At 28.4% G+C, this 19,608-nt stretch overlaps 1 protein-coding gene across 1 annotated transcript; it reads left to right on the top strand.

Annotated features, from left to right (window-relative positions):
* Positions 1-92: 92 nt before the first annotated feature.
* LOC101262161 (O-fucosyltransferase 6-like) lies at positions 93-9,300 on the top strand. The gene is made up of 10 exons (XM_004249653.5): positions 93-4,255; positions 4,331-4,390; positions 4,478-4,568; positions 4,831-4,907; positions 6,521-6,609; positions 6,712-6,895; positions 7,235-7,416; positions 7,746-7,848; positions 7,945-8,276; positions 8,366-9,300. Exons 1-10 carry the CDS (start codon positions 4,058-4,060, stop codon positions 8,787-8,789), a joined length of 1,740 nt encoding a protein of 579 aa, XP_004249701.1. The 5' UTR covers positions 93-4,057; the 3' UTR covers positions 8,790-9,300.
* Positions 9,301-19,608: the final 10,308 nt, after the last annotated feature.

The raw sequence follows: 19,608 nt of genomic DNA, 5'->3' as shown, positions 1-19,608 counted from the left end.
AAGTTAAATATGAATAAATAAACAATGAAACGATGGAATAGTAAATTACAAGTATAACTAGTGATTATTGGAATTAAAAAGATGAATTTTTTTTATTTTCCGAACGTTTGGAATTCATATCCGCAATAAAATTCGACTATCTCAAATTCAGGTCCTGTATGAATCCATTAGAAGAAAAACACTTTTTACTAAAAAATTTTACATACAAAACTCAAATTTAAAATCTCTCATTAATTATGAATGATAATTTAAAAGATCTAACTATTAATCCACTCAACATTAATTATGAATGATTGGGGATTGTCAACGGCCTCATATAACAGTTGACCAAACCCTTCTAAAATTCTTTATTTTTGTTTATAAGTTTGGTATATACTAATTAATAATATAGTAGTATATATTACATGATTCCAATTTTCAACAAACAACTCAAGCTTACGTTGCAATTACGACACAATTTAATGAATATCGCACGTCTTCACAATATACGAATACGTTTCGCATCTGCTCTATTTGTTCAACTTTATATCGACACGATATATAATTTAAATTCTTTTAAAATATAATATTACATATATAATTTGAATAAAAAAATAATTAAATAATTTAATTTTCGTATCGTCTTATTTTGGGATTGAGGGTGTAAAAATTAAGTAAAGTAGATGTCACAATTGTTAGTCCCAAATTAATCTTACTACCCAATTAGTCCTAATTAGGATGTTAATTAATCGTTATCTATATTATATCTAACACCAAACAATTTGACATCTTATCCGTTAAACGCCCCACCCCAAATCCATAAACTAATCATCCTCGTGTGTATTCATGCTATGACTAGAAAAGATTAAAAAAAATAATAATAGTTTATTTGATTATAATTTGTAATTGTATGTTTTAAGAGGAAAACAACGAGCGAGATTGGGAGAGGGGGGAGAGAGTTGAGAAAGAGATACGAATTGTATTTATATATCGACAGAATAATTATATATGTCGACAGAATAATTATATATGTAACTAACATGGATATGTACGAATGATTGTATTTATATATCTGTTGGATGATCATATATATAACTAGTATGCATATGTATCAATAGATATAATTGTGTTAATATTTGTATCAATGAATAAACTGTATCAACAAATACAATTGTATCATGTTGTATCTGGTTCGACATTTATATTTGTGTAATAGATTATTATTATGTGTACCAATATTGTATCAATTTTATTAACGTATACAATTTGTATCTGAATATAACTGTATAAATATTGTATGTAGTTCAACATTTGAATTTGTATCATTGTTGTATCAGCGAATACAAATAGAGAGAATTTGTATAGTTCTCATATTCTGTGTCAAATTATTCAATGAAACCTTTCTTCAGCAAAAATATTGATCAAGTGGAGGGGGCTTATCCTCATTTATATCTTACTGAGATATTTATAGTCTTAAAAAATAAGTATTATTAAGGATAAAAGGAGGAAAAAAATTAATTTAGTTTTGACCTTCTAAAATGAAAAGTAACTTGAAATAACTATTTTAAAAATTACAATGAATAATTTAAGCAAGTGAGAATTAATATCTTTCAATATTTTCACTATAACAAAAGAGATATTTAATGATAATAAAAGAATCTTTAAAATATCGCGATGAAAATAAATAATTGAGTTAATGTCATCACAGAGTTGCTAAGACATTTATATAGTGTGTTGATTATGAAGACACATATTCTTATTAATGTTAAATATAATATAACAACGATTATATTAATGTCAGAAATAATTGCAATAAAATCTTTTATCTTATCCCCTTCGTTCAGTTTGGTCGACTCTAATTCTTTATTAATCCGTTAAAATAAATGATATATTTCTATTATTATATTTTTAAAACATCTTATATACACATACATATTGTTACTTTTTTAAATTTATAAATTTTATAATTACATAAATATTATAATTCAAATAATAATATTTATAATTTTCATTTTATTGTTCAATCAAATTGAAATAGAATAAAAGGCCTCTTTGATTACTAGGGCTCGTCCACTAGGTTATCGGTCGGTTCTGTTCGATTTTAAAATTTATCGGTTTGATTTATTGATTATCAATTTTTAAGATGCTAAATCGTTGTAGAACTTTAAGACATTTGCTTCAGTTATTGGTGTAAGTGTTAAGATTTGACACAAAAAAAATTATTAAAAATCACTTAGAAATAAGTTGACAAACCAAATAAACCATGCACATGAGTTCACAAGTTACATCTTGCTTAAAAACAAACACTTTTACATTATATAATAACCAAGCGTTTCAAACAACCAAAATAAAGTAGGAAATCAAACTCTAAGTCAAGAACTTTATATACAAAATGATAAAAGTATAAATATTTCATTTACTATCAGATTATCAGTTAATCCGTTAAGAAAAAACTTCAAACAATGAAGAACCGATAACCCGATAACAAAAAAAAATTCAAAATCGTTATCAAAACCACTAAACTAATAACTTAATACTGATAAACTAATAATCTTTTCTCAATTCAGATTATTAATTTTAATTCGATTTTGAACAACCTAGCGCTCCACTAAATGCACAAATACTCCGAAGCATGATTTTTACATATATACCAATTGAGACTAGATACAAATTTGATTTTTTATAGGAATATTTATATTTAAGGAATCAAACAATTTTTTCTTTGACGATAATGCCTTAAACATTTTCTTAAAATGTTTTGAATAATTAATTTTTGTTAATGTATAGTATATTTCATTTACTCTTTAAGTAAGTAAATTTTATCATAAAAAATAAAAGCATTTGACTCGATCTATAATCAAATTTAAATATTTTAACCACTATAATCGACACACAAATTAAAACCATCAATATAATCGTTGAGAAATATAAGCAATTTTCTACTTATCACAAAAAGAAAGTGATAATTTATAAGCACAAAATACTCAACTATATTTTAATCACTATAATTCATACAGATTAAAACCATCAATAATATAAGCAATTTTCTACTTATCACAAAAAGAAAGTGATAAAATATAAGCACAAAACACTCAACAATATTTTGTTACGAAGACCAATTCTATTGTTGTTTATAAACACAAAAAAAAAACTAATTCTCCGCATTTATTTACATTATCAAATTAAATTAATAAAACATAATTGGATATACTTTTTAAAATTCCGTTGTAAAAGTAGTCAAAATGTAACTCTATCATCTTACAAACGATCCAAATATACTTTTTTTTAATCTAACAAAAATAATAGATTTAATTCAATTTTTAAAAAAAATTGTATATAAGAGTAATAATAAAATCCAAAGGTTTATTTGACCCTTTTCATACCCCACCCCTTTCAAATTTGAAAATAGAAGAGATGAAATTTATTTTTTGAATTTTATGGTCTAAATTAAAACTATGTCAAAACATATTAATTTTTTTTTAATATTATAATATTAAATATGTCGGATAAAAAACTAAAATAAAAGAGTTGTTAAAAAAGAAAAAAATCTAAATATTGATTACGAAGAATTTAGAGTTTTCGACTATACCAACTAGAACTGCCCGACTATACCAACTTCAATCTCGATTGGAATGTCTGCCATGAAAATTTTAAGCCCTTGCGTATTTTATTTTATTTTTTAAAAAATAAAAGTCAAATAAATTAAAACGAGGAAACGGAGAAATGAAGTTCATGCAGATTTGACCGTATTGTTATACTCCGTGCAGATCAGTTCAAAATAGAAAGTCATGATAAATGTGACTAGTCTTAATATTTTGTTAACTAAGATTTTAGGTGCGATTTAGTCGAGGCTACACTTACTTTTTTAACTAATTAATTAAGGATTAAACAGATAAATACGTATTAATTAGTTGTTGTAAGCATATATATATATATATATATAACACAACACATTATACGTTACCTGCATTTTCTGTTATCGTCGGAGGCGGAGACTCCGAGCAGATTGTTAGCTCGCCTGAGTTGTTGAATTACCGGCGATATTGATCGATTCTTAAGTTTTTTTTTTTTACGAAACATGAAGAACAGAAAACATCACCGTGAAACGACGGTGTTTTTAGGATTTCCGATCATTCTTTTATACCGGAGACGGAGCAACATTTTCCAGCTTGTTCCTTTAATTACAGCTTTATCCGTTGTTGTTCTCATTCTATTTGTGTTGATATCTTATATATCTCCTCCCATAGATAGCCGCCATGATCAGTTCATCAGCTTGGTGAGAACACGAAATGTTGTTTACGTTACAAAAAAAGTTTTTTTTTTTTTTATTAATTTTGTGTTGCTATTATAGTTCTATAATGGAACAGAGCCCCGAAGGAACCTGCTTGAAGAACAAGTGATTCAGGAACCAGTGAGTGAGCGTTTTTACGGATTTTACATTTCTATGATGAGTTTTTTGATTTGATTTGATTTTCGTGGTTAATTTATCCTCGGATAGGTGGAAGGAGGGAGATTAAGCCGAGATATATGGAATTCGAAGAAATCGAATCTCTACCATGGTTGCAGTATTGCCAGTGACGAGTTTCCAGGTGAGTGGGTTTCCCTTTTTTAGGTTTCCAATTCAATTGATCACTCATTTTCATCATCAATTGCTAATGAGGGAGGCGGGCAGAGGTGTAAGTGTAATTTTTTCAAATCCAGTGAACAATCTATGGGCTCATTTGAAAATGGCATTTATACTGATCAAGGTGGTAGAATTACGAATCTGAACCCATAAAAAATTTAAATTCTAGATTCGTCTCTACATTTGTTTCTCTCTGTTTGATATGGGAACCTGATAACATTTTGCAGCTGCTGAGGTTAATACACTTCCTAATAGGTACTTGTTGATTGCAACTAGTGGAGGCTTGAATCAACAGAGAACAGGGGTATTGCTCTTGTCCTATTAACTGATAACTTTTCACTCATAGAAGGTCAATAACATGGACAGACGCTAGTATTCAATTTCATACTTAACAGTAGTGATTGATGGAAATGGCTCTTTCGTCGATGTGTTACTATTTTGTAAGATATGCTATCTTTGTCATTTCAACGGATTCTTCTACTGTTACAAGTGCATCTTCCCCATGGCATTTTTGAGTATTTAAACTAACTCCAAGTTGTGACTTTTGTAGCTGTTGAGAAATAAACTAAAGTAAGGTAAAAGACAACCTTGACATGTTGTTGAAACACATCAAATCTTAAATCCCAAGGTTTTCCTACCGCGGATTAAACCATGTCAAATAGGATTCTATGAGGCATCTTCCCTCACAAACTTTGTTCGAATTAGGTAATCACCAATTATTGACATGAGTGAGCAGCAAAGCAAAACCAATGTGATGAAAGCTTCACCTCATATTCCATCAAATCTAAGTAAAAGAAGCAGACAATCTTCTCCTGAATAAGTTTACCTCATTTTAAGTATGCTTCCTTTGACCTAGAAGAACTAATAAGCAACACCGATCTATGTTGCTCGAACTCTTCAAAAATGCCAACGGGTGCTCGTCGGATTTTCCAAAAGTAGTGTATTTTTGAAGAATCTGAGACGGGTGCGGTATCACAAGTGAAGAGTCCGCACAACTAAGACAACGATCTGATGCATATAGTCACTGGGAAATTGAAGAAAATCGATAGCCAGTTATTTCCTTTTTCGTGCTCTTTTTGTCCTTTAGTAATGGATCTAGTTTTTCTTGTTCATTCCACATTTATCATATACCATCATGGTGTCACATGTGACCAGGAGGTCACGAGTTTGAGCTGTAAAATCAGCCTCTTGTAAAAATGCAGGGTAAGGCTGCATACAATAGGTCTTCCATAGACTCCGCGCATAGTGGGAGCTTATTGTCAGTGACGGCCCAGCAGAGTGCTTTCGCCCTTGGTGTTCCTTCCAATCTCTACGCATTCCACCGCTCCACCGGAAATTCCCTCTGCCCCTACCGTACTCCTGCTTGGTAGTTTCCACCGCCTGTCCAGGGTTGAGCCCTGGGATTTGACGCGCTCAGAATACCAAACCAGATTATATTTGTTGAGAAGTGCAAAATTGTGTCCATACGATTCTCATTTTGTATCGTGATTAATTGGATCGTTTCTTTATGGATTCCTATCCCAAACTCTTCAAATATCATTTGAGAATACAAACTCTTGTTGCACCCCAAAAATGGATTTTTGTTAGAATCATTAGTAGAAAAAATCAAATGATTCTGTTGATCCATTCGAGTAATTAACCGTTCCACAATTAGGAAAATAAATTATTGTTATAACCTGAATTTTCCAACAAAATCGACCTATTTCTATTTAAATCATGATCCTGAGCAACTGGGCTGCCCTGCCCATCTTGGTGTCCCATCACTTCTTGAATGAAATTAAATCCATGCATGTTGTTAAATTGTTAATGGATTTATGCTATGAACAGATGTTTAGCCTGGAAGTTTTTTATTTCACTGTTACATTTAAGAGACTGTTGAAATGATGCGAGTTTGTGTTCTATTATTGCTGAATGCAGATTATTGATGCTGTTGTGGCTGCTCATATCTTGAATGCTGTCCTTGTAATTCCAAAGCTGGATAAACAATCCTATTGGAAGGATTCAAGGTTTTTACTTGATATGATTTATACTTGGATGCATTTTATCATCAATCCCTTCTTTCGTTTAGTGATTTCATTTTTTGGGAGTAATCATTCCTTTTTTTGCAGCGACTTCTCTGAAATTTTTGATGTCAACTGGTTTATTTCGTACCTTTCAAAGGATGTCAAAATTGTTAAGGATCTCCCTAGAATGGGAAATGAACTCATAATTCCGCACACAACACGTGTTCCAAGGAAGTGCAATGCTGAGTGTTATCAGACTCGTATCCGGCCAATTTTAAATAAAAAGCATGTAAGTCAATTTAATGTTAGAATTACTTCACTGAGCTCGACTTGTTTCTTGTATCTTAACATGGTGCCACTCCTTGACAGAAATTTTTGCAAGATTACTTGCAGTCTCTCTAAGTTAATGTTCTGTTTTTCTTGTTGATTTATGTGTATGTCCTGATTATTGTGAAAGTCAATATTTTTTTTTTCCAGTCGAGACTGATGCAGATCCAAATCATAGTGTTCATATTGAAAATTCTGCTACAGAAATTAGGAAATAATATTAGCTACATTTTGTATCAAGTGAAACTTATTTCCTAGACTAGAAGTTTTGAAGACTGGCGTATCTGCTTTGCTGATGCAGGCTGTTCAGTTAACAAAATTTGATTACAGACTCTCCAATCATTTGGATACGGAGCTACAGAAGCTGAGATGTAGAGTCAACTATCACGCACTGAAGTTTACTGATCCCATAATTGAAATGGGAAAAAAATTGGTTGAGAGGATAAGAAAGAAAAGCCAACACTTCCTTGCGCTGCATCTAAGGTAATGTGCATATTTGATACTGCCACGAGATTTTCCTGGCTGTAATTTTTTTCTTACATGTAAATCAATAGAAACAGGTATCCAGATATTCTGAACTCCATTGTGACTCTTTAATCTCTAGATAGGATGTAATTCTAAAGCTCAGTCTTGTTGCTGTTGCACTAATTCAGTAGTGTCAAAATCTAGAATGCCTATATTTTGTGCTGCTTTTTTTTTTTAATTCAATGAGTTTCATTTAGCGACCTTAAAGTTAATCATGTTAGTGTAGACTGTGGACTTCTCCACGCCATTATTATATGCTAGCTGAAGTTTTATTTCTCATGTGATAGGTTTGAATCAGACATGCTAGCATTCTCTGGATGCTACTATGGTGGAGGAGACAAGGAAAGGCGAGAACTGGGTATAATACGAAAGAGGTGGAAGGCATTACGTGTATGTCATAAAGCTATTATAGTAACTGGTAATATTGAGTATGTTGATCCTACTACTTACTTAAACAAGATGTTGTTTCTTTGGCATAAAATGCAGGTAACAAATCCAGATAAAGAAAGAAAGAACGGCAAATGCCCACTAACTCCTGGGGAAGTTGGCCTTATGCTTAGAGCACTTGGTTTTGGTAATGATGTTCATATTTATATTGCATCAGGGGAAATCTATGGAGGCGAGGAGACGTTGGCTCCTCTCAAGGCTTTCTTTCCAAATTTTTATACCAAAGAGACACTTGCCAGCAAGGAAGAGCTGGCACCATTTTCTTCTTTTTCTTCCAGGATGGCTGCTTTAGATTTCATTGTTTGTGATGAGAGTGATGTCTTTGTTTCAAATAACAATGGAAATATGGCACGAATGCTTGCTGGACGAAGGTATGCTCTTGCTAATTTCAACTTGAAAGCATTATTTCATCGCTTCAGTTAGAGCTACTCAATTTAGTGGAATCCATTACATGTTGTAGGCGATATTTCGGTCACAAGCCAACCATCCGTCCAAATGCGAAGAAGCTTTATAAGATGTTTACTGATCGAAATAACATGACATGGGAAGAGTTCAGCTCACAAGTTCAAAAACAGCAAATAGGTTTCATGGGAGACCCAATGGAGGTAAAGCCAGGCAGGGGCGAGTTTCATGAAAATCCATCAGCATGCATTTGTGAAGATACCAATGTCAAGGCTAGAGAAGATGTAACAATTCCCCGGAGTCCTGCCATGATCTTTGAAGAAGATACTGATTCTGCTGATGATGGTACCAGGAAATCTTCTGGAGAAGTGACCGATAGACACATTATTGAGGATGAGCAATATTGGTTTGATACAGATTATATGGAGAATGAAATTGGAAGAATTCAGAGCATTGGCGGAGCCACAATTTCACTAAGGTAGTTGAATATATGAAGAAGTGAATCCACAAAAAAAGGAAAAAAAGGAGATCCAACATCTACTATATACAAAAAAAAAAAACATAATTTTAGCCATGTATAAACAGTGTAATTGTCCGTTGACACCAATATAGCCTAGGGGTAGAAAGTTGTACATAAGGGTTAAGTGCAGATTGATAACTTGTTTCTCCAGTTATTATGGTGGTTAAGGGTACAGTTTTGTGGGCAAGATGATCAACTCAATCATTTGCTAGTTTTGAGAGGATTCTTTGCATTTGAATGCAATATACAGCACTACATCTTGGACAAGGATTAGTCTAATTCTCAGAAAATGGGAGGAAACCTTGATGTAATTTAGAAAGACTGAAGGAGATGGATAATTAGATATGGGAAGAAACCGACGAGGTATGTTTTTTGTTTGCATTTTTTCTTGTAGATGTTAAAGAAAAGGAATGAACAAATTGGATGTGTATTCTGATGATGATTGATAATGTTGGATGAACTATTGATTCTTATGTTGGTGATTAGAAGAGATTGATAGTGAGTTCAAGATTGTTTGACAAGAAAATATGCAAACTCTATAAACTAACTACCAAATGTGCATATATGTTGGATAAAATTATGGAGATATCTTGTCCATACAACAGATAAAATAATTGGATTTATATAAGGCTATATGCTAGACAAACCTGAGATTTTCTGAGTAGTATATCTATATTTTTCAAGTATGCAGTACAAAATGATATTAATTGGGGGTAGGGAAAAGGGGAAACGGACAGGGATGATTACAAGGTAGGGAATCAAACTCTCACCAACAAAGTCAGAGTTCAGGTAGTCAACCAATTAAGGAGATGTTTGGGTTGATTAAAAGGTTGGTCAAACCTACTTTTAAGTCAGAGTTCAGGTAGTCAACCAATTAAAAGGTAGGGAATCAAACTCTCACCAACAAAGTCAGAGTTCAGGTAGTCAACCAATTAAGGAGATGTTTGGGTTGACTAAAAGGTTGGTCAAATCTACTTTTAAGTCAGTTTTTGACTTCTGAAAGTGTTTGACGAATATAAAAATAACTTAAAATAAATTAGAAAGTGTTTAAAATAAGTTAAAAATCATTTAAGTTTGACTTTTTATTCTTGACTTAAAAATTATTTTTTTTAAGTCAATCTAAACGGGCTCTAAGCAAATACGATTTCCTACTATATGATTAAAGTTCTATTCTAGAAAAAGAGTATATTGATATAACTATCAATTTGTAATTATTCTTACTCTAAGAAAGATTGTCTTTTGTGCCAAGTATACCTAATAGCCTTCTCAAAATGGTATTGGTGATAACATAGTAGCAATTTGGAGATGAGAGATATATGTCACTACCTTTGTAAACAAATCGATAAGGTGATCATGAGAAGAAATGTATTGTAGAGTGATGAGATGATCGATAATCAATTCTAGTGTAATAACAGTCTATCTTTTGTACTTTCCATCTTGCATGGGGTTATAATATGCACATTAGGTATGATTTAAGTCAATTTTGAACTGAATTTTAGTCTCACTAGTTGAAATTCGAAGTTACAGTTAGAATTATATTGAACTTATATTATAATTTATGTTTGAGTTGTATGAAAATTGTATTTTAAGTTTGTATGTTGTTGGAGTTGTTAAAATTTGTATGGAAGTAGTAAATAGACATTCAATGTATAATTAGTTCAATGAAATTTGTTCATAAGATGTAAGTTGTTATAGATGTTTTAAAAATAGGATATAATACAATTTTAATACAGATATTAATATCTTACATATTATATCAGATATCGTATACCTTAATAATTTATAGGATTTTAATACAGATCTTATATATATTATATCAGATTTCGTAATTCCTCTTAAAATAAATTTTTCATTAAGAATTTATAGAATTTTAATACAGATCTTATACATATTATATCAGATTTCATATACCTCTTAAAATAAACTTTTAATTAAGAATTTTATAGAATTTTTTATTTAGAAACCAAAATGAACGTTACAATTTCTATGCAACTATACAAATATTTCATAGAAAATTTGTAGAGATTTATACATGAAATTGGGAATAAAATTTGAAGTGTCCAACGAGATTAAGTTAGATTTTTGAGAGAAAACTCCTGCTATGTATACAAATATATACATATTTCACATAAAATTTATAAAAATTTATACATGAAATTGCCAGTGAAATTTGAAATTTTTGAGCGAGATTCTAAATTTGATTTTGCATATATTGCTATGTTTAATAAACCATACATTTGATAAATCTTAGTCAAATTTTGCATCATATAAAAAAGAAAAAAAAAGTGTTTATCGGAACATCCATCATTGCGTCATAAATAAGGGTGTCATATATGGCCCAAAAAGTAATGTTCCATCCAATCCACCCAAGGTAATTGGGATATTTTCATATGGGCTTACATTTATTCAAGGAAAAATCGTATAAAATAGCAAATTAATAACCTAAATTAAATTGAATAGCTAGGGTTTGATTTAATTGTGCTCCATAGCAAACATTGACAAAAAATTGTCAGGCGTCTCTCTCCCAGAAGTCTCGCTCGCCACTCTCCCATTCTCGCCTCTCTCGCTTTATACACAGAAGTGTATAATTTCTGTTTCTGTTTTGTATAAAGCGAGAGAAAATTGTATATACACATGCAAAATGTATATCTTCGTGTTATACACTTAATTATATAATTTACAAACATTTTACTTCAAATATTGCAGAGAAAAAGGCCAAAAAATTATACAATTGTGAATTATACGATTGCAGTGAAATACAATTTTTTCTAGTTTAATACAACAGAAGTGTATATATTGTGTTTCTGTTTTTGTATAAAGCGAGAAAAACATATATCTTCTTGCTATACACTTATAATTATGCAATATACATACATTTTAATTCGATTCAACTGTATGCAAAGCTAATTATACAATTGCAGCGAAATAGGCCAGCGAATTATACAATTTAGGCCAGCGAATTATACACTTTTATATGTATAGCGAATTATACAGTTTTTATGTTTGCTATGGAGCGCAATTATGCAAAGTTTGCTATATTATACAAATATGATTTTTTTGTTTGCTATATGTGAAAGTTGCCCTTTATTCAATCTAACATAACACATTTTGGAAGTGATCTTTATTGAGTAAACTTTAGTAATAACAAACATAAAAATCATATTAGCACTATCTATACTTTTTTCTATTTGTATGTTATAGCAAATGTATATGTATGTTTGTTATGAAGCATCTGATTTGTATAAATCGCAGTGATTACTATAAATTGCGGTGATTTGTATAAATTGGACGTTTGTGTCTATGAAAATTGCATTTGAATTTGTATATGCTCTTTGTGTTACCTAGAGTTGTGAGAGAGATTAAGAGAGAGAGAGAGAGAGGAGAGAGGGCAGAAAGTGGAGAGAGGTGAATTGTGTATGTATATCGGTTAGGTAATTCTATATATATAATTACTATGTATCTATATCAGTGATTGTGTTTGTATATGAATAAAATTTAAATTTGTATACAATTGAATCGAGTTAAAAAAATTATTTGCATATCAAATCTCTCTCGCGCTTTATACAAACACAAATTGTACATTATATTTGTATAAAGCGCGAGAGAGAGACAAAAGAGAACTAGGTAGGGAAATATTTGTATTAGTTTAATTATAAGTATAAAGGATGGAGAGAGATGTGTTTGTATTTGTATTGGTATGTATAACTTTATAGAAAGACAAACACAATTTATACATTTATGTTGAATAAAAGTGAGAGAGGCGAGGGAGAGAATTGAGAGTGACGAGCGAGATTCAAGGGAAAGAGGCGAAAATGATAATGTGTTTGCTACGAATTAGAATTAAGTTGTAGCTATGACATTTATTTTGAATTAATAGTTTATTATAATGTACAATTTTCTCATCTAGTTTTGCCTTTGTATTCATCTTTTGTCAGGGTATAACATTTTTTACCTTGTTGTTCATTATGTTAATTATTTTCATCACCTATTATTAGTCACTTATGGTTGGGTTTGTTCTCTTCACCTATTTTATATATATATATATATATATATGACAATTTCATATCACAATTCTACAAATACTAATATTTTAAAATATTAATCAATTTCATATAACTTGATTCTCGAAATATCAAATATGACAAGTATTTTAGGCCGGAGAAATTACTACTACATTTGAACTCAAAAAAATCAGGTCACAAATGTCATTTTCAAGTATATTTTTCATTTTTCTCCTAATCAATTCATGTGATTATTTGTCCTCTTTCTCAACATAAAATTTTACGGAATCATTATGATATGTATGAACAACTATTACTACTCCCTCTATAGCTTGAATTTTATGTCTTGTTAATTATTTTACTTATTCTTTTGCTTGGTTAAATTAGAAAAAATGTTTGTTGATTCAAAATTTAATTTTTCGCTCGGTTAAATTAGAAAAAAATGTTGGTTGATTCAAAATTCGATTTTTTGCTTGGTTAATTTGAATATATAAATAGTGGTTGATTCAAAATTCGAAAGTAAAAGTTGTGTGACAACAATATTGTGAATCTTATCTTAAAAAAATTAAAAAATTAACTCAAATATTATATAAAATATACCTTCTTCGCTTTATACCATATTACGTTGTAAACTTTTACATTTAGTTCAAAATACATATTTTTTAACAACTAAGGTGGTGTTAACTATTTTCTCCATTTTTTTCTTATTTAAATAAGTGAGTACTTATCGAATCAAGAAATCATATTAAATAGATATTTACGGTTAATTAAAGAATAAAACTTAATACTTCGAAATATCACTTAGTAATCCTTGTTTTATTAATTTAATACTTAAGGCATCTGATGTTGTTATGCTCCAACTATAATGAAGAGAAAAAAAATACAATTTAACAATGAATCAATGATTAAAAATACGTTTAAATTATCTAACTTGATTGAGTTTTATATTTAAATTGTTGAGATGAGTTTTCACTTGAATTGTCACCTAATGGTTGGCTAAACACACCTAAATATTTGTATAAAAATACCTCTATGCACATTTGTACATAAAATATTCGTCCACCTAGTATATATAACAACTCTATTCGCTACACATTAATTTTTTTATATATATATACTTTAAATTATCTTTTTCATAATTCTAAATTCTTTCTTTTCAAGTCGAAAATACACCATAGAGACCAAATTACGACTAAAAAGATGGAGAAGAAGGTGGTGCATGTCACGACTGAAATACATTAGTTTATACAATAATTGTTTTAATTGTTAACCTTAATTTTAACACAATATTTTTTCTTTTAAGATTTACTACAGAAAAAAATTATTTTTCACATGATAGAATTTTTTAACAAGAGAGAGTATGCTCACATCATCAAAAATTACTCTACCTGTATTTCACTAATTATTGAATAAATAACAAATTTAGAAAAAACTAGAATAACTAATTTATTCTTAATCATAACTCTTTAAAAGTTCAAATTTTATGTCTAAATAAAACTTTCACTTTATATTAATTCAATTTCATTCTCCCTCTGTTCACTATTAATTTTATCATATATTTTTTTTCATTTTTAGAGTCAATCTATAAAGAAAAGGGCAACTTTCACATATAGCAAACAAAAAATTCATATTTGTATAATATAGCAAACTTTGCATAATTGCGCTCCATAGCAAACATAAAAACTGTATAATTCGCTATACATATACAAGTGTATAATTCGCTGGCCTAAATTGTATAATTCGCTGGCCTATTTCGCTGCAATTGTATAATTTGCTTTGCATATAGTTGAATAAAATTAAAATGTATGTATATTGCATAATTATAAGTTTATAGCAAAAAGATATATGTTTTTCTCGCTTTATACAAAAACAGTAACACAATATATACACTTCTGTTGTATAAAGCTAGAGAAAATTGTATTTCACTGCAATTGTATAATTCGCAATTGTATAATTCGTTGGCCTTTTTCTCTGCAATTTTTGAAGTAAAATGTTTGTAAATTATATAATTAAGTGTATAACACGAAGATATACATTTTTGCATGTGTATATACAATTTTCTCTCGCTTTATACAAAACAGAAACAGAATTATACACTTCTGTGTATACAGCGAGAGAGGCGAGCGAGATTCCTGGGAGAGAGACGCTGGCAAATTTTAGATAATGTTTGCTATGGAGCACAATTAAATCAAACCCTAGCTATTCTATTTAATTTAGGTTATTAGTTTGCTATTTTATACAATTTTCCCTAAAAAAAATTGACTACCATTTCAGTATATATATTTTTTTATCATATTAATATATAAAAAGTCGCAATGTATAGTATATCTTGTATAATTTTTTAAAATCTAAATTTTTATTTAAAATATTAAATTTTAAAATAAACCATATTAATTTTTTAAAAATATAATATAATAAATAAAAATAAACAAAAAGATATCATATATTCAAATAAATCATTAAATTATAAACACCTTTTACTATTTAGTAATGAATAAATTTTTTACAAAAGCGTGCCCACCCTAAATATGCCATATAATGACAAGAATAGGTAGAGAGATATTTCAGTTAGTTTCAAGAAAAGTAGATGTCACTATTACTCCGTTGTGAGTGAAGTAACTTTTAGATTTCGTTTGAATTGATTTGAAAATTAATTAAATTTTTATTTTTAAATTTTTTTTAATTTTTGAAGTGCTTAATAAATTTAAAAATATCTTTACAAATTATATAAATTTAACTTTTTTCACATTTGAGTTTTTACTGTACTCATTCATCATATATAAAGACAACATTTTACCACTAAATTAGGGCTACACTTAACTCCAAAAAATTTACCCAACGGTCATTTCCTGCGAATTGGACATATAGTGAAACACATTGATTTTGGCATAATTCCAATTCGAAAAGAAAAACAAAAAAGGTAGAATTTTTGAAAGTATTTACGTTTGGAAATAAAGGTTTTTATATCGTAAATCAATGGAATTCATAAAATAGACAGAATAAATAAATATGACTCATAACTTGATTTCAGCAGATAACTACTATTATTAACTTTGTCAAAGCACAAGTAGATATTATAACTATGCAAAACTTAAACAATAATACCCTCGAATCCTACCCGAAAAAAATGCCTGAATACACCTATGTCACGCACGTCGAAGGTAAAATTTGAGTGTTTAATTGTTCATATTTTAATTATATATATATAAGAGATGTGAACTTTTTCGTATTATAAATTCTCTTAACGAAAAATTCTGACAGTGCTAATGACCAATCGCCTTTATCTACGTTAATATCAACTTACGAGAAGTTATATGACATGATATAAATTAATCAAAAATTCATTATAAATATTTTTTTCTTTTAACGGGTCTTACATGACGCAAATCTTAATATATTTATCAAATAGATTATATAAAAAAATTTGTAATATCATGAATTACAATTAGACAAAATCCAGACATGGATAAAGTCAAACAGGGGACATTCATGTCTCAGATTTTCAACCTTTTGAATTAATTAAGTCTGATTACGGTCTATTTATTCACTGGTCAAACTTCAAACAATTATTAATGTAAAATATGTTTCTTTTTTTAGTCTCTCATTTAATTTTAAAATTTTCACTTTACCATGAATAGTAATTTATATTTGTAGAAATATTTAAAAACTTATTTTATATTCATAACTGAATTTTAAATATTTTAACTTTTTAGATTTGGTACTCAATCAAATAGGACCACATATATTGAAATGAAAGTGATAAACAAATTATTTGAAGTAGGTTGTTTAGAAAATATTTAAGTTAAAGCTTTTTCAAAAAGAGTTTTAAAGTTAAATTATAAAGAGTTAGAGTTAAAATTTCACTAAATAAATATAGGTAAAGTCATGAGATATTGTTATTTTACGTTGCATTAGACTTGATTCAGCTCATATTCTAGAATACCTTTGTTTTCGGTAATTGTGAGAAGGCATATATCATCATTCATTGATTCTGCATGATTGTAAAACTATATATCAACATAATTTTAAGATAAAATAAATTAGCGGATCAAAATAAGTAGAATCAATAATAATTACTAGCCCAAACTTAATTAATGAAGTTATTAATTGTGTCATGTGCTGACTAATCATCTCACTTCTTCAATCAATTTTGATCTCTTCAAAATTTTGCTACAATCATCCTCTAATGCCTCTTTACTACATAACCACACACCTTTTTCTCGCATATACAAATCATTATAATCTTTTTTTTATTATTTTATTTTTCTCTCACCTTATCCCATATAACTTCGTTTCTAATCATTTATCGCGAAAAAATTGCGAAAGTGATTGCTCACAGTTAGTGATCTTGTGTGCTTTCATTTCAATGTATCTGATTGGCTCTTACTTTTTTCACAAATATCTACTAAAATGCAAGAACTTCAAGAGAAATAAAGGGTATACAAAGTACACACAAATTAAGAAATACCTTGTCACATGCACAATGGATTCTACCACAACTTGGATATGCATGGAGGACCCTAATTGGTTTGTCCTCCCAACAATATCTATTCTCTGCGTCTTAATTGATACGATACATTTTATTTAATCAAATTTCAGAAAATAATCATTTTTTATATTTTATAATATTTTAATTTTAAATTATTTAGTTATATAAATACTATTTATGATTTGTCTTAGGTTATATTTTAAAGTTTTTCTTTTTCATGCTTTAATTTTATATATACAATCATATAAAATGATTGATCAAGAGTAATTTAATTTTGAAAAATTTAACATTCAAATTTATTATATTTTTAAATACAAAATTATTACGTGTCAAAATTATATTATATTTGATTGTGCATTCGGACATAGGTTGTTTTTTAAGGTTTAAACAAAATTTACATATTTCAAAATTACATAGAATTACTATAATGAAATCACTATAAATAACCATTCAAAATGTTAAAATAATGTATATAAAAAATACGATTAAAAAAATTCATTTGAATCTTAAAATCAGATGAACATATCGCCATGCACTATTGTAAAACACTTATACCATACAATATATATTTGGGTCTAGATGTGGGGGAGAGTAATAAATAAAATTCTGACATCGATAAGTAAATGAAATCTTCAACTCTTTATAAAAATCATACTCTCTTAAATTAATAAATTTTACATTTCACAAATATATTTTCTATTCGGTTGGATGTGAGGGAAGCTAGGGTGATTAATGAAATTTCAAAATTGATGAATAAATAAAATCTTAATCTCTTTATAAAATTTAGGCAAATCCCCCCCCCCCCCCCTTAAAGTTTAAATTAGTAAAATTATTTTATATTTCACACATATCCTCTCTTAATTTTTTTTTATTTTTTTATTATAATTATCATTATTGTTATTAATATTATTTGTAACACATGAAACTCTCGTGTATGACACTGCCAGTGATAATTTGCTCCTGAATTTTATAACTACATGATCAGTATGTACAAAAAATCGTGTGTATAATATTAAATTATATTATATCATATAGTATTTGAATATTTTAGTTAATATTTTTTAAGAATTTAGTATAGTCCGAACATGTATTAAATAATTATTTAATTTAATTGATAGTTGAAAATTTTGATTATTTTTCTTATAGTTTGGAAAATAAATCAACTAATCATTATAGTATGAAAAGTTTTGTCTACAGTATTTTTTCTATCAGTAAATAATCCAAAATCTATCGATAGGTTGTATTCATGAGATTTATAATATAATTAAGATAAATGAAATAATTATTTTTTTAATAATATTTCTTCAAGATATATACAATTAAAACTCTTTATAATATTTCTTTTTTATAACAACATATCACCGTACAATTAAATTTTTTTAATTCAAACCATGTTTTATATGTATATTCTTTATAACTGTATTTCACGATAGTAATCATAAAGTAAAAAATATTCAAATAAATAACACCGTGATAGTGAGATTTAATGGTATACACCAATGTTTATAATCCAATTTCGAATAAAAGTGAAAAGTTTTTTAAATAAATGAATAATATTTTATTAATTTCAAATAAAATGAATACTTTACAAACTTATATTTTATAATTTAATTATAATATTAGAGAAGAGAGTGGAAGCTAAGGAGTAGTCAATTCAAAGTTGAATTATTAGAGCAGACTTGGCAGTGACTGAGAGTCCACTTTGCATGGACATAAGCCACCTTCAACAAAAAACCAACACTTTCTTTTACGTGAAAATCTACATACGATTTTTACCTAGTTTTTGTTTGATCATAAATTTTATGAAAAAAAGTTAAATATGCTTCTAAATTCTATAACATAGATTATTTATATTTTTTGTTATATTTTTGAATAAAATATGCTTTTACTATTATCCTAAGAGATCATAAATATCCTCAAGAGTTAACAACTCAAAATTTTATTGATGTAGCAAGTCTCGTGAGACTAATCCTTCCACCCAAGTATTGTCAAATATGAATTATGATTCACTAAAATAGAATTAGACCTTTAGCAGCGATAACAATCACCACAAAAGCCATAAAATTGTCACTAGAACTTTTCAATATTAAATTCTAATTTTGTATTTTTTCATTATTTTTAAAAAATAAAAAATTATATCGATTAAGTAGGAGTTTGAAGACATTGTATGTTTTATTTTCATGTCATATATAAATGTATAAAATATACAATGATGCATTATATAGTAGGAGATTGAATCGAGCAGTAAATTTGATGATTTTTAGTAATAATATTGGATATTTTTAATATTG

The sequence above is a fragment of the Solanum lycopersicum genome, chromosome 10 (assembly GCF_036512215.1).
Source record: "Solanum lycopersicum chromosome 10, SLM_r2.1".
In the NCBI taxonomy this organism is placed as follows: domain Eukaryota; kingdom Viridiplantae; phylum Streptophyta; class Magnoliopsida; order Solanales; family Solanaceae; genus Solanum; species Solanum lycopersicum.
This window is presented reverse-complemented; position numbering and strand designations above follow the sequence as displayed.